The 16,373-nt window shown below is 38.1% G+C and overlaps 1 protein-coding gene across 2 annotated transcripts; it reads right to left on the reverse strand.

Moving 5' to 3' along the window:
- Nucleotides 1–1,090: 1,090 nt before the first annotated feature.
- Nucleotides 1,091–6,796, reverse strand: LOC110333923 (cathepsin 7). 2 transcript variants are annotated; one of them, XM_021215709.2, is made up of 8 exons: nucleotides 6,561–6,796; nucleotides 5,544–5,680; nucleotides 5,133–5,255; nucleotides 4,909–5,049; nucleotides 4,158–4,382; nucleotides 3,557–3,719; nucleotides 2,401–2,518; nucleotides 1,091–1,471 (listed from the first exon to the last, which is right to left on the reverse strand). In XM_021215709.2, exons 2-8 carry the CDS (start codon nucleotides 5,667–5,669, stop codon nucleotides 1,372–1,374), a joined length of 996 nt encoding a protein of 331 aa, XP_021071368.1. In that variant the 5' UTR covers nucleotides 5,670–5,680; nucleotides 6,561–6,796; the 3' UTR covers nucleotides 1,091–1,371. The 2 variants fall into 2 exon arrangements, with proteins under 2 accessions (XP_021071368.1, XP_021071369.1); XM_021215710.2 differs by having other exon boundaries at nucleotides 6,729–6,790.
- Nucleotides 6,797–16,373: the final 9,577 nt, after the last annotated feature.

The following is a 16,373-nucleotide window of genomic DNA, read 5'->3' on the forward strand; positions in this document are numbered from 1 at the left end:
TGTTCCTTATTCTAAGGAGGAATGAAGTATCCACACGATGGTCTTCCTTCTTGGTTTTCTTGTGTTTTGCAAAATGTATCTTGGGTATTCTAAGTTTCTAGGCTAATGAGAGACAGACAGAGAATGGATCCAGATGAATGGAGAGGTTGGGGATGAACTTCAACTTCAAGATAACCGTAATCAGGATAAAGTTTACTTTGACTTGTAGCTGTAATCAAGAATAGGAGGAAAATATCACTATGAAAATGTACCTCCCCTTCCAATTCTGTTGCAGTTGATCATATGTCCAGCCACAGATTTGTTGTATTAATAATCCCATGTCTTTATTAAAGTTATAAGTAGAATATATAAAAAAGAAGTGTAAGGCAAAGAGGTCTGGCTAAGCAGACCTACTTGTCAATCTAGATGTACAGAATATCACTTCCCTAAACTGTCTCTTGATAATGATCATGCAAGTAAGGTTATGGAGACCCAAAGGCCAATCTCTGTAGTCAAGCACTGGGAAGCTGAAACAAGATCTGGCTGTACTAGTGATAGAGTCCAATGCCTGTCCTGTATGCCTGAGACCACAGATAGTGATAAATAGGATATTCCAATGGAATAAGTACTTAGAATAAAGCTATAAACAGCAATAGAATAGGATTGTGGATACACAAGTCTGCGTTAAAATGACTCTGTCAGCACTCAGCGTGGTAAGGGAATAAACTTTTCAAAGTACATTCTTGTAGCTGAAGATATAATCACCTTGATGTCTCTGACTCACTCACAAGAAAGCTCATAAAAGATGGAAGTACTGAAGCGGGAGGTGTCACAGCCCAGCACTATACAGAGGAATACCTGTGGTGCTATTGCATTGCACAGAGAAGTCAATAATTGAAACTGAATGAAGTCATGTCAGCTAAAAATGTCAAATACAGGAATTTTCATATAATCTTTTAGGCCACAGTTACTGGTATAAACAGACAAAAAACAACTATGAAATAGCACCCATCACAGAGGAGCCTCCCATTCTTCCTCCTCTAATATTGGCACCACATTAAAGTCAATCATCAAGAACAATTTTATGTTTGAACCCAAAAATGTTACTGGATAACTTTGTAGTTAACTTTTATTTTTAAGAACAGCATTCAGTACAGTGAAAAAATTAAAATAAAGTCATTACAGGATTCAATTATATAAGTCTCTTCAGAACATCATTACAGCAATGGTCATGACTTACTAAACCAAACATATAACAGATTTCACCTTTTTGCCTGCTGTTCAGTGACACAAATGTTTCTTATACAGCAGAGGCTGGCCATTTTGAATAGGATGAAATTCTTCTGTATGTGTTGCCTTAATATCTTTCCTTCCTTGATACACATTGGCAGCTCACAATTCAGGGTACATGGCATAAGAAGCAATTCCGCAGTAGTTGTTCTGATCTCTGGGAAGCTTCATGTAGCCTTTTTCTCCCCATCTTTCACTATGGCTGAAAGAAATCAGGTTTTTTTATTTACAAGAAAAGAAACAGTACAATGGATTGTTATAACAAATCTGCATGTGAGAACTGAACTACAGGCCAACTTAACAGAAAGCATCAGAAAAGCCAGATGTTCAACTACCAAGAATTATCTTATAGGAGACAGTAAAAGTCACAGCATGGAAAATTGGGATGTCTTTCCACCAACAGGTTGTTCAGAAATAACAATTAATTGAAAAACAGAAAATCAGTGGCAAAACTATGATATTGGGTCTAATGGAAATAAGTGATAAAATCTAAACTCCTTGACTATACATTATATGTTAGTTGATAGAGCCAAAGATCATGTAAATGTAACTTCTGGAGTTTGATTCCAAGTTCCACTTAAAGCTAGGATAAGGCTAAAGATAGAGCTTCAGATCAGGGGCACCTTGGACTTCTTCAACAGAAAAAAAAAAATAGTGCCCAGCACCCATGTAAGTGAATTCACAATCCTCTGTAATTGGATCTCTGGGGAAAATGGTGTCTTCTTGTCTGAAGGATCATCTGTCCCCACAAAGAATTCATTCATACAAACATACAACTTACAAATAATTGGCAATAATATTTTGTAAAGATAAGATGTTTTCCCAGTCAAACTGTAATCACAGAAACCAGGACATAACTGGAATGAACTGCATAAGCTTAACACCAAAATAGAAAATTCTAGGATCAGAGAAATTTGAGCCTTGTACATGAGATGGGAAAGCACTGAGGAAGACAACTGATATCAATATCACACCCCCATACTCACATACGCATAAATTTGAACAACCAAAAAGAACATGTTCCTTTTTCAATTTAATGCAACAATGCATTCTGTGACTAGTATCTAAAATCTAACTGAAAATAGAAAATCCATTTGGATCTTAAAATCAAGTAACTTTCACAATGTATACCTGTTCTTTAGCAGCCAGTATTTCCTGTTCTCTGACTCGTGGCCTTCATAGCCATATCCAACCAATAGTAAACCGTGGTCGAGAAAATCCTGTCTGCACTTTGGCTCATGGTATATACCTGAAAAATAAAATTAAGGGAATAAAAGATTCTAGAAAGCTGACCATGGGAACAACAGGAAGTGAAGCATTTTCTAATTTGACTGAAATGACAAAACATCCTTCCTTATACCCATATAAGATGATAGTTTGACATCTTACATTTTTACTAAGAGAAGGTCATTCCAGGAAATCATAACTAAACATAAATTACTTAGCTCAAGGTACTCTTTAGAGTTCAGTTCTGGAAAGGCAACTCCATATCTTAAGATACATCAAACAGAGAAAAGTAGAGTTTTTAAAAAGCTAAGAAATAACGATAAATAATGAAGTACTCATGTGCACTGCAATGTCATGTCTCAAAATTCAGAGCTGAGCCGGAAGAAAGGACCGTCCAGAGACTGCCCCACATGGGAATCCATCCCATATACAACCTCCAAACCCAGACACTATTGCATATGCCAGAAAGATTTTGCTGACAGGACCCTGATATAGCTATCTCGTATGAGGCTATGCCAGTGCCTGGCAAATACAGAAGTGGATGCTCACAGTCATCTACTGGATGGAACACGGGGCCCCTAAAGAAGGAGCTAGAGAAAGTACCCAAGGAGCTAAAGGGGTCAACAACCCTATAGGAGGATCAATAATATGAACTAACCAGTACCCCCACAGAACTGTGTTTCTAGTTGCATATGTAGCAGAGGATGGCCTAGTCAGCCATCAATGGGAGGAGAGGCCCTTGGTCTTACGAATATCATATGACCCAGTACAGGGGAATGCCAGGGCCAGGAAGCAGGAGTGGCTGGGTTGTGGAGCAGAGCAGGGGGAGGGTATAGGGGACTTTCAGGGTAGCATTTAAAATGTAATTGAAGAAAATATCTAATAAAAAAGAGAAAAGAAAAGAAATGTCATGTCTCATAGAAACAACGTACTTGATTAGTGCATAGATAAGCAAAAAATCTAGTACACATCAAATTATACACAAAATTGGACATCAACACAGCGTTTCCCAAAGTGGTACCAGCATTCTTCATTAATATCTAGAAGAAAACATGTTTACCTCCTCGATATGTACGAAAGGATTCATGTGAACCATCAATTGCAACAGCGATGGGTCCATGAGCTACTAGAGCTTGCAGTAGAGCTTCTTCATTCCTTGGAACAACAAAAAATCGGGTGACCTTAACAACAGAACGTTCAGGGCGGTACCTGCAGTGTTTTACCTATAAAAGATAAAGTTACAAGATTTGGTGACTTCAATCTACCCTCTAGAGAGCATAATTCAAAACCATAACACTCTATACTTTGCAATGGAACACCCCCATGTCTGTGCTTCTACACATCATTCTAGGCAGTGAAATATGATGAAGATATTTGGAGCTGAAAATCAGCTCTCATGTCTTCAATGACATCTCTTATCCATAAGAGAATTTCATGGTGCAGAACTGTATTATATGTGGAATGGTTTGCACATTCTTCATGTGCACAGAAACAGTAACCATAGAATCAAACAACTATACAGTGGTGGGTACTGTAATGGCAGCACTGATGGGGCATAGAGAGATTTTACATTCAATATGAGCTCTGAACACAGTGTATTTTTCTGCTATTTTCCCCTTGCCCAACCTGAACCAATATGACAAGATAGGACAGTCACTTACCTTTGCTTCATATGGATAGGTTGCCTCAGCTTCCAGACCTCCATTGTTCTTCAGATATTGGAAGGCATTATAAGGTCTGCCTCCATCACAGCCCTTGGTGCCATAAGATACTGAGCAGTCCATTAAATTCTGTACACTCAGTGGGATCAGTTTGCCGGTTTTCTTGAACAGCTGACTTTCTATGGATGCCGCCACAGAAAAAGCCCAACATGCACCACATCTTCCCTGAGCAAGGAAAAACAGAATGCCATATACAAAAAGAAGTTCCATAGTTTATCAAAAAAGTAAACTATCAGCATTTGATGGGTGCCTAGGTAAGAGGGGTCAGTCTCCGTAGGGAGGTGTCTAATGCAACAGTGAATAGCCCAACAAGCACACACATATATACATAAAGCTGTGATCTACGGTACTGCAGGTGTGATAAATGTCATTTATGGAATAAATTAAGTCTGGAGAGAAATACAGTGGAACCGTAGGTGGAGATTCAATAGTAAGTAAGGCAAGGAAATGACACTGTACATATATGGGCTTATAATTGCTAAGAAATGTATTAGGGCTTCCTCATTACTTGGGACAACCAAGAAACATTTGATACTAGTAACAGAATGCTGAGGACAGTACCTGTGGCTTTCAGGTTATAGAAAAGTATTAAGTGAACTGCATGTCATACCACATTCAAATAACACAGGCATGCCAATAGCTTATTGCATCCTTAGTAGTTGGGTAATTCAGGGATGTGATGCTTTTATACCTGACTTCTCACTGGAGTCACATAGCCTTCTTTTCTCCAATCCAAAGTTTTTGGGATTTTGAGGTTGCGTTTCTGGATGTGTTTCCCATTTCTTAGAGGATGAGATGAGCTTTCTGTCATCATTTTCATTTCTTCACCAGTCTTCACAGAAAAGAACATCAAGACTCCATTTAAACAATAAAACAGCAAAGGCAGAAATGTGAATCCATTTAAGTCACACTCACCATATCACCAAATTCATTCATTTCTATGGTGAAATTGTTCATCCACAGGCCATTCTCCACAATGTGCTGTTTGAACAATTTGACATTTCCTTCCCACACTGCTCTCCTCTGTTTTTCTTCCTCCTGGAAATAAATATAATTGATGTCATTTACTTCTGATGCTTTTGCCCTAGCTGACCATGTGGACTAGCTGCTATAGATATGCAAAGGTCATAGAGAGGGATCTCAGGGCAACAAACAAAGCCACTCTCAACACTCTGATGAACAGACATGTGGCCACCTTGTGTTCACCCCATGTTACATTACTACCTCAGGTAGATGTGGCATCGAAGGCTACTATTAGATCCATGAAAACCCAATATGAGCGAGAATTCTCTCAAAGGGCCCTCTTTGTGTATCTATGTGACCTACGGGGCTGTATGTTCTGTCATTGTTCCTCTTCCACTCCTCCCACTCGGCATCCAAATTGTAATCAGGTGTTGGAGCAGCCAAGGTCACTCCCAAGCACAGGATGGACAGGAAGACAGTAGGAGTCATGTCCGAAGTACCTAGAGAATAAAGGAAAACCAATCAGAGACTATACCAACCCCCCTTTTTTTTAAATAAATTACACCATCCATGCTGGAGAAAAATATTCTAACTACTCTGCCAGATATTTACTCAAAGATTTTGGAAATGGCTAAATATTAATTTGGGCTAAAAAAGCTCTGGATGGCCTTTAGTTTTAACTTCAAATTATATAGCATGTGGGTAAAGTTCTGACATGTAAAATGGTATGCACTGCAAATTGGCATGATCAGAGAGATTACCATGGACATCAAATTTAAGAACCTACATATCTAGGAACTTACAACATTTATCTGAGAATTTGTAGTGATATAAAATTCTTATGTAGCATGTGACTGTCAGTCAGAAGTTTCTTCTGGACCTGGGGCTTAGATTGCATCACATCCAATTTTAGTAGAGAGATGGAGATAAGTTTATTTGAAACATTCCCTTTTCAAAGAAAATATTCTAGACTTTCCTCCTTAGAAAATAAAGAGAAGGCAAATGTTACTAGTACTCTATTCTACCTTGGGACATTGCCACACTTTCATTACCTCAGTGAGAAAAATCTCACATGGGAAGGATACTGGAAGCCAATGCCACCAGGGATGATGAAGTAATACATAAAGATATTTTATCACTCGTGGTCAGGTCAAGCCAGGTTTCATAAGCCATGCCTCTTATACTTTTTGGCCAGAGACATGCCACCTACTACTTCCTCTGCATATGACAATCATGAAAATGAGCTTTTATCTAGTGGCAATGCTCAAAAATTAGATATCTAGGCTCAGGATGAGATGAACATGCACCTACTGTGCATGTACTAGCTGCCATTCTCTCTGATCATTACCAGTCATGCAATGAATTGGAACTCATACAAACCTGGATCCAGGTGTGGCTAGGATTCCTCTCTGACTTCCCTCCCCTCACCCAGTTCCACACAATGGAGCTGCTGAAGTTTAGAAGCTATTCTTATTTATGAGGGCCTGCCTGATTTTCCAAGGAATCTCTCAAGGCTTCCTTCCAGGGTAAGCGGAGTCAGGGCCCCACCTCTGATGATTGCTGCTGTCGTGGTGCACTCCACAATCTCTTCAGAGGTTGCTGAGCTGTCAGGATCTGGACCAGCAACACCTCACTCTGAGTTTAAATACCAAGTCAGCCCTCCTCATCAACCTTTTCCTTCTACCAATTGGCTGTAAGAGTCACTGGATCAGGCCTCCAGGCTTCTACTGAAATCTTATCTTGCCTGTCCTGGAGGGGTGGATATGGGCTTCCTTTAGTGTAATGTGGGGAACTGAACTTATGGACCTTCACAGACAACATTACAGAAACACCTTTAGGTTATGGATCTCATAATAGCCAGTCATTTTATCTCAATAGTACCTCAAAATGAGAGTTAGAACATTTTGAAAAAGCTTTGATGATCTCTGCCTAGCACTTAGATTATAATAAGAGATGGGTTATAAGCATGAAGTAGGCTGAGTCAGCACATTCTACATTTGTATTTCATGTTTAATATATAACTATATTGGGATTCTATGAAAACACAGACCATAACATGCATTCTTTCTGGTGTCACAGAGGAATACAATTAGTGTTCCTGAAAAGCCTAAAGCTGCAGGGTAACTCTGAATAGAAAGTGTTTTTCAAGGCCAAAGCCAAGAAAGGAAATGAAGGCCCTAGTCCATGTGGTCTCATGAAACTATCTGATGTTTCTCTAATTGAAGTTAAGTTGAGTAGCCATTATTAACCACCAGCAGACCTGTCAAGGTTTTCATTCAATAACACATATATTATCTAAAATTTCCAATATTACCATTTTAAGTAAAAATTACAATGGCTGTCACGACATCATCATTGGTATATGAACATCACTAAGTATATCTTAGGAAAGATTTCATCTGCTTTCAGAAAACTGTGTACACAGTAATCTTGTAATCCCTGTCTTCAAGCTCACCATTAGTCACTTTACTTTCTCTGTAGGGATTTGTTTTCTACCATAGGTGACGTGTTTTTCCTTATGGTAGCCATGATGGAGATAATTTCCACTGTACCAGTATTGAAAAGGCAACTATTATGAAATAAGTTAGTCCTCAGTGTGGACAGTCAAATTATCCTTCTCTATTCAAATTACATAATTGTATTGCATGGACACACCATATTCTGTTTTTGCATTCAATGTGGCATTTTGTTGCTTCTTTTTAAAAAATCATGAAAATCATGTATGTTACCTGTTACTCTACACCCTATACCCAACTTGTACAAAACTGAACTTAACCAATAAAAATTTAAATATAGGATAAATGATGAAGAAAAATTATGCCATACAGTGCAATGCAATATTAAGACTTTAAGTCTTTGAAATGGGTAATTATCACTTAATAATGCCTGGCATGCCCCATTCAGAGTTCTGAGTCTCTGTTCTTGATATCTATGCACATCCTTGTACTATCCCATTTCCGTGAAGTATCCTGATAAGTCAGGTCACTACAAGTCATTATCGCTATCTGATCAAGGATCTCTTCCTCCACAATGACCAAGATAAGGTCGACTCATCCTTACCCGTCTGTAGCAAACATCTTTAACATTTATCCGGCCAGATAGCCTTTCAACTCTGATTCTGTTTTGCTGCAATACTTCTCCATTTTTAGATCCCCAGTTTCCTCTTTGACAATGATCTCTGTTATATAAATGGACACATGTTGAGTTGGCCAACTATCCCCATTTTATTAGCTTTATATATAATAGTCCTTAATAAAGTGTTCCTAGTTATGACCTAGTGAGTGTCACAGGATCAGTTCTTCTCAGGCAGCAGTTTATCTTTGTAGCATGTTTTGTCCATTTTGAACAGGCACCTTCATCAAATCATGACTGCCTTCTTGTACAGCCCTCAAGTATCAAACGTGATCAATAAATCTGATTGTAGGTCACCCGCACTTTTTAGCTGCTCTGCCGTGACCTTGATGTTATTGCCCCACACTAGAAAGGTAGTTAGGACCACTCTTCATCTGCATCCTTCACCACTGTGAACACTTTTTCTCGTATAAGGTAACTCATCAACTTATCATATGAGGTCAGGATCAGTGGCAATTTCATCCCTGAGATATAGAAAAACATAAGTTTTTTTTCTTCATATATCTCTCATACAATACCCCCTGACCAAAGTCCCTTCTTTGTTTATCCCTCTCACTCACCTTATTCCCACCTCCTATATTCTCTGGGTCCACTGCTCCTCCCTTTCCTTTCATAGAAGAGTAGGACTCCCAGAGATATCAGCTGAACACAGGATAAGATGCAATAAGACTAGACAGAAATTTTCATGTAAAGGTGGGACAAGGCAAACCAGGAGGAGGAAAATGGGCCCAGGAGTAGACAATATAGTCAGAGTCATACCTACCCCAACTGTTAGGGGTCACACAAAAGCCCAAAGTGAATTAAATGTGCATGTATGCAGAGGGCCTAGTGCAGACTCATACAGGCTCTGTGATTGCTGCTTCAGTCTCTGTGAGCCCCTATGAGTCCTGGCTAATTAATTCTGTGGTCCTTGCTCTCCTGGTATCCTTGACACCTCTGGCTGCTGCAACCCTTCATCTCTTTGCTGGGACAACAACACTTCAGCCTAATGCTTTGACATATATCCAAAATATGCTCTATCAAACCACAAGAACACTTGCTAAAGTATGTTCATAGCAGCTTTATTCATAATAGCCAAGAACTATGAACAGTGCTGATATTTCTCAATAGGGGAATGGATAAAGGAAATGGTTTGTTTACATAGTGGATTATTACTCAGCTGTTTATTTAGACAAAAACATCATCATGAAATGTGCATGAATATGTATGACACTAAAAAAAGTCATTCTGAGCAAGGCAATCCAGATAGAGAAAGACAAACAAGGTACATAATCACTTATAAATGGTTATTAGTTGTTAAGTAAAAGATATTCATACTACAATTCACAGAGTCAGAGAGGGTAAGTGTCAAGGACAGCTCCACTGGGAGCACATGAATCTTCCTGGGAAGGAGGAATAGAATAAATTATACCAGTGGACAGGAGATGAATGAGGACAGGAATAATCAGGTGGGGAAGGAAGAAATGGAGGGTGAAAGAGAAGGAAAAGATGACTGGAATTGGGGGGCATTTGGAGAGCAATATGAAAACCTCAGTGCAGTAGAAACTTCCTAGAACCTATAAGAGTATCCCTAGTACGGACTTCTATTGTAGAAAAATACAGAGCCTGAATCAGCCATCTTATGTAATCGGGCAAGTCTTCCAATGGTGGGACTAAGACATAAACTTAGCCTCAAACCCTTTATCCACAACTATCCTGCCTGGTACAGAGGACACATAGTTTGGAACAGAAAAGCAATTCCTCCTGTCTCTTAATAGTCAAATCACCAAATGCACTAAACAAAGAAAGAATATTAAAAGCCGTAGGGAAAAAGGGTTTTCTACTTTGAAATTTTTAAATTATACTTACTGATAAGATAATTTCTCTCCTAGAAACACTGATAATCTTTTTAAGTAAACTGATTACTAGACAATGTACACAGATATATAAGGCATTTTAAATACTCTCTCACTATGACGGGGGTATCATATAAGGGCTTTTGAGTATATTTCTTTGTTTAAAAAAAAAGATTTATTATTTTATGTAAGTACACAATACTGTCTTCAGACACCAGAAGAGAGCATCAGATCCCATTACAGACGGTTGTGAGCTACCATGTGGTTGCTGGAAATTGAACTCGGGACCTCTGGAAAAGTAGTCAATCCTCTTACCTGCTGAGTCATCTCTCTAGCTTTTAATATATTTCTTAATGATTCATTTTTAATATTTTATGCTCTTTCACTATGCTTAGCTCCCAAAGAATATTTTGAATATTTTGAAACAGTTTAGTACTCAACATCAGATATGGGATACTCAGTTATGGAAGATATTTCTTATTTTGATTAATTTATTTTTTTACACACCATATTTAATTTGCTCCCCCATCCACTCTCTGACTCTTCTACATCCCATACCTCCCCTCTACCCTCCTGTCTCCATTTGGATGTCCCCATCCCTTACCCCACCTGACCTCTAAACTCCCTGGGGCCTCTAGTCTACTGAGTGTTGTGTACATCATCTCTGAATGAACACAGACTTGGAAGTCCTCTACTGTGTGTGTTGGGGGGCCTCATATCAGCTGGTGTATGCTGCCTGTGTGGTGGTCCAGTGTTTGAGAGGTCTTGGACGTCCAGATTAATGAGACTACTGGTCCTCCTACAGGATCGCACTTCTTTCAGTCTTCCCTTATTCAACAGCTGTCATCTGCTTCTGTCCATTGCTTGGATGCAAATATCTGCATCAGACTCTTTGAACTGTTTGTTGTGTCTTTGGAGGCAGTCATGATAGGTCCCTTTTTGTGAGGGCTCCATAGCCTCAGTAATAGTGTCAGGCCTTGGGACCTCCCTTTGAGCTGGATCACACTTTGGGCCTGTCACTGGACCTTCTTCTCCTCAGGCTCCTCTCCATTTCCATCCCTGTAATTCTTTCAGAGAGATACAATTTTGGGTCAGAGTGTGACTGTGGGATGGCAACTCCATCCCTCACTTCCAGCTGGAGGTAGGCTCTAAAAATCCCTCTCCCCAGTGTCTGGCATTTCATCTATGGTCCCTCCCATTGAGTCCTGAGGGTTTCTCACCTCCCAGGTCTCTGGTGCATTTTGAAGGGTCCCCCAACCTCCTTTTTCCTGAGGTCGCCTGTTTCCATTCTTTCTGCTGGCCCTCAGGGCTTCAATCCTTTTCTCTCACCCAGTACCAGATTGGGTTACCCTCCCGTCCTACTGCCCTCATCTACTTTCCATCCCAGGTCCCTCCCTCTCCCCCCACTTGTGGTTGCTTTCTTTCCTCTCCCAAGTGGGACTGAGGCGTCCTCACTTAGGCACTTCAGCTTGTTGACCTTTTTGAGTTCTATGGACTGTATCTTGATATTTTATACTTTTGGGGGGCTAATATCCTATTATTAGTGAATACATACCACTCATGTCCTTTTGAGTCTGAGTCACCTCACTCAGGATGATATTTTCTAGTCCCATCCATTTACCTGAAAAAACTCAGTGTGTCCTAGTTCTTAATAGCTGAGTAGAATTCCATTATGTAAATGAACCACATTTTCTGTACCCAGTCCTGTGTTGTGGGACATCTAGGTTGTTTCTAGCTTCTGGCAATCACAAATAAAGCCACATTGAACACAGTGGAAGATGTGGCCCTCTGGCATTGTGGGGCATTGTTTGGGGATATTACCAAGAGTGGTATAGCTGGGTCTTCAGTGAAGATTTTTTTTTCCAATCTGTAGGTTGCTGATTTGTCTTATAAACTATGTCCTTTGCCTTACAGAAGCTTTTAAGTTTCATGAGGTCCCATTTATCAATTCTTGATCTTAGAGCATGAGCCATTAGAGTTCTGGATAGGAAATTTCCCTGTAAAAATGAGTTCAAGGTTCTTTCCCACTTTTGCTTCTATTAGATTTCAGTGTATCTGGTTTTATGTTGAGGTCCTTGATCCACTTGGACTTGAGCTTAGTGCAAGGTGACAAATAGTTCTATTTTCATTTTTGTACATACAGAGAGCCAGTTAGACCAGCACAATTTATTGAAGATGCTTTCATTTTTCCATTGTATATTTTTTAATTTTTGTCATTTTACCATGCAGTTTTTATCAATATTACTCTGTTATAAAGATTGAGATTAGGGATGTTGATTCCCCCAGCTGTTCTTTCATTGTTAAGAATTGGTTTCACTATTCTGGGTGTTTTGCCTTTCCAGATGAATTTGAGAATTACTCTTTCCATGTCTTTGAAGAATTGTGTTGGGTTCTTTTGTTGTTTTGGTAGTGTTCCTTCTGTTTCTATTTTACGAAACAGTTTGAGGAAAAATAGTATTAGGTCTTCATGGAAAGTCTGGTTGAATTCTGTACTAAATCCATCTGGCCATGGACTTTTGTGATTAGGAGTCTTTTAATGACTTCTTCTATTTCCTTGTGCAATATGCTCCTGTTTCAATAGTTTACCTGCTCTTGATTTAACTTTGGTAAGTGGCATCTGTCTAGAAAACTATCCATTTCATCTAGATTTTTCAGTTTTGTTGAGAATAGGCTTTTATACTAGGATCTGATGATTTTTTTGAATTTCCTCCAATTCTGTTGTTATGTCTCTCTTTTCATTTCTAATTTTGCTAATTTGGATACTGTCTCTTGGCCCTTTAGTTAGTTTGACTAGGGGTTTATGTATCTTGTTGATTCTCTCAAAGAACCAGTTTTTGGTTTTGCTAATTCTTTGTACTGTTTTCTTTGTTTCTATTTGGTTGATTTCGACCCTGAGTTTGACTATTTCCTGCCTTCTACTCCTCTTGGGTGAGTTTGCTTATTTTTGTTCTAGAGCTCTCAGGTGTGCTGTTAAGTTGTTAGTGTAAGATCTCTCCAGTTCCTTTAAGAGGGCACTTAGTGCTATGAACTTTCCTCTTAGAACTGCTTTCATTGCAACCCATAAGTTTGAGTATGATGTGTTAACATTTTCATTAAATTCCAGGAAGTCTTTAGTTCCTTTCTTTATTTTTTCCCTGACCAAGTTATCGTTGAGTAAAGAGTTGTTCAGTTTCCACATGTATGTGGGCTTTCTGTAGATTTTGCTGTTCATGAAGTTAATGACTTCATGTTAATTCCTTGAGTTCAAGCACTGGCTTCTACTAATGGTAGACTATAACCTACAAGCTGAATAAAATCCTTCCTCCAAAAGTTGCTCTTGGTCATGGTGTTAATCACAGCAATAGCAGAGAGTCAGGGCAATACCTAAATAACCACTATGCCACAGCAATAGGCAGTTGCAATAATAAGCATCAGCACTCTATTTTATGTACTTCGAAACTTCCATTCAAATAAAGCATTGGGAAGTAAAGACACTATTTTTTTATCTGAATATTCTCTTTATTTGGATAAAATGCTTAATTTGCATTCTGGGAATTATAATTTTAAAAAATCATACTAAATGCAACAGAGCAAAAAGTATTGCCCATTGAGCAGATTTTCTAATAACAGGTATCAAATATTCTCTCAAAAATAAAACTCTCTTCCTCAAAGTCATCTTGGATATGAGCGTTAGTATAAGTATATATTTTTATATATTTAATCTGCTACATCAAGGCTTTCTCCTTTTGTTGGCATTATTGATACTTTAGTCTGTATTCATTAAAATCAGGACAATTTATTAATTGAGATCTAGGAAAATTTGTTAGACTTTGGCTAAACTATTTCCACTTAGTGCAAAAAAAATGCTGTAGTGTCTTTAAACATGAGACTTAAAAGAATTGACACAGGAAATAAATATCATCTTCCAAAAATATTTGCTCTAAATAGTTGCCTGTACAATCAAATACTTTCCAGTGAAAGTTTATATCATGCTTCCTGAATCCAATACTCTACCAAATATTATTATATAGTTTTTGGATAAGTATGAAAGCATATGTAGTAAAGTAAAAGTTTATGCCATAATTTATAAGAGATTATGTCCTAGAAATGAAATTAAAAACATTTAATTAAATAATTACCTTAGCCTTCTCCTAAACATTCATTAAATTTTTCATATTCACAAATCCTCATATTATATAATAAGAAATTTAACTTTTCAGAAGTTTTAGATACAAGAACTTCATAATAATTTTTGATTTGTAAATTGAAATGTATTTATATTATTTAACTTTATTCCAAATGAAGTGGAATTAATTTAGGGAAAGGTACCTGTTTTATGTACAGGAAGTGTCTGAATCTTCTGTTATCCTAAAAGTCTTTCAAGAATTTTATTTTTATTTTGAGAGGACCTGAAGAGTGGACATATATGTAGTACATGTTTGTCTCCAGTGGAGGAACACTAAGATAGAGACTATCCTTTTCCAGAGTTCTTGGGGAGAAAGGAATCTATAATGGCATTAATGAGAGGCCAGGATGTCACTCATTGTGTTGAAAGAGAATATGGCCAAAGCTTACTCATATCCTTCATTATGATACATGAAGGATGTCTGTTGTAACTCAGAAGGTTCCATAAACCATCAGACTCTCACCTCTGCTAAACTTTGCTATAGTAGCTTATATAGTGATCAAGCCTGAATATTCACCCAGTACTAATTGCAATTCTATGACAGACTTTCAAGGATAATAGTAAAGTTCTCAGATGAGAGAAAAGAAAACGATAAAGCTTTTCAAATTCTACAGAATCATCAGGTCTCAGCAAGACAGCATCAAGATTTAGACAATTTTCTCCATGAATAATATGTTCACATTACTGCATTGGATATAGGACCTTTCAAATTCTACTACTATAGAGGAAGTTCAGTGTTTAGAACAGTATGAAGCTACTGAAACGATTCCTGGAATTATGTTCTTTTCTCTTACTACTTCTTTGAGAGTTTCATGGAAGTTACTAGCTCATACTCACCCCACACTACCTTTCCTTCCTAGATATTAACATCCTTAGCTACACACCTTTCTGTGACATTTTAAAACATCAAGACTAATTGTTGCTCTACAAGTATATGTGGGTGTGTAGTCTTTTATTGATGTGGCTGGATTACCAAAGTCTATAGTCTTAGAGATCAAGATTCTGCCTCTCCTAAAAGCTAAAACTTGCTGTTAACTCCATGCCTGAAAATGGGATTTCATGCCTAGTGGTCTCATTCATGCTGAGATTTGTTTTGTTTGTCTTAGACATGTCTACTGTCTGCTTTCACATTAACTATGAGTTCATCTATACAGCTGCCCTGCTGTCTCTAGAAGATTCTGTTTCCTTGTAGTCATCAACTGCCTCTGGGTCTCACACCATATCCTTCTGGTGATATCTAAACCATGGAGGAAGAGCAGTTGTATATCTCTTTCATTTCCTGATGAGCAATTTGCAGTCTCTTAATCTTCTTGACTAAGTGTCTTTGTCTATCTAATATCTACTTCAAGTAGTAGGTAGGTTCTGCTCAACATCTCCAACTAAAATAAGTTGTTTAAGTGTTGTCTGCAGAAATAGGAACTTACTACCAGTCTATGGAGAGCGAACAATAGCTTTGGAATCAGCCTGTGTTGCCTGGGAATTATTATGGAGAGGCCCTCTGACCAGTAACTCTATTATATGTAACCCATTCCCAGGATCAAAGTTTTATAGAAGAAGATGGTCCACTCATGCCATATTAAATCTTCTGATCTTTTCATTCTCTTATATCTTCTTCAGTTTCTTTTTTCAGTAGCTGAGTATTTTTATTATACTTAGACAATTTTAAATGTGTCATTTGCTATGGAACCCTCCGAGTTTTCTGTATCTATACCCCAAAGAGTCTTGTCTGCAATCTGCCAGTTCTTCAAACTTTTAGCATCCAAGTGGCCTTTCACTAACAATACAATATAAAATAGCCCCAGGGAGTTCAGTGCTTTCATCAACAAATAATTTCCATATATGTATTGGGATATGCAAAAGAGACAGTAAGCCTTTCTCATCATTGCTATAGAGAAGCCATCTGTTTGCTCCTGTGTTTCAAACCTCAAGACCATTGGAAATCAGTGAAGAGCACTGGTCAGTTCATTTTGCAAAGTGTCACTAAGGAACTTAAACTCATAGATGTCAGTCTGTTTCTTGTTAAATGTTCATTTTCTAAAGGCTGTAATAGATCTGTAATAG

This window comes from Mus pahari, chromosome 16 (assembly GCF_900095145.1).
Source record: "Mus pahari chromosome 16, PAHARI_EIJ_v1.1, whole genome shotgun sequence".
NCBI lineage: Eukaryota > Metazoa > Chordata > Mammalia > Rodentia > Muridae > Mus > Mus pahari.

What these genes read in the sequence shown, in the direction of transcription:
- LOC110333923 (XM_021215709.2), bottom strand. Translation starts at nt 5,669, where the DNA reads ATGACTCCTACTGTCTTCCTGTCCATCCTGTGCTTGGGAGTGACCTTG. An exon ending in ATGACAGAACATACAGCCCC is followed by an intron (nt 5,256 to 5,543) that starts GTAGGTCACATA and finishes ATTTATTTCCAG; the next exon opens with GAGGAAGAAAAACAGAGGAG. An exon ending in TACTGGCTGCTAAAGAACAG is followed by an intron (nt 1,472 to 2,400) that starts GTATACATTGTG and finishes GATTTCTTTCAG; the next exon opens with CCATAGTGAAAGATGGGGAG.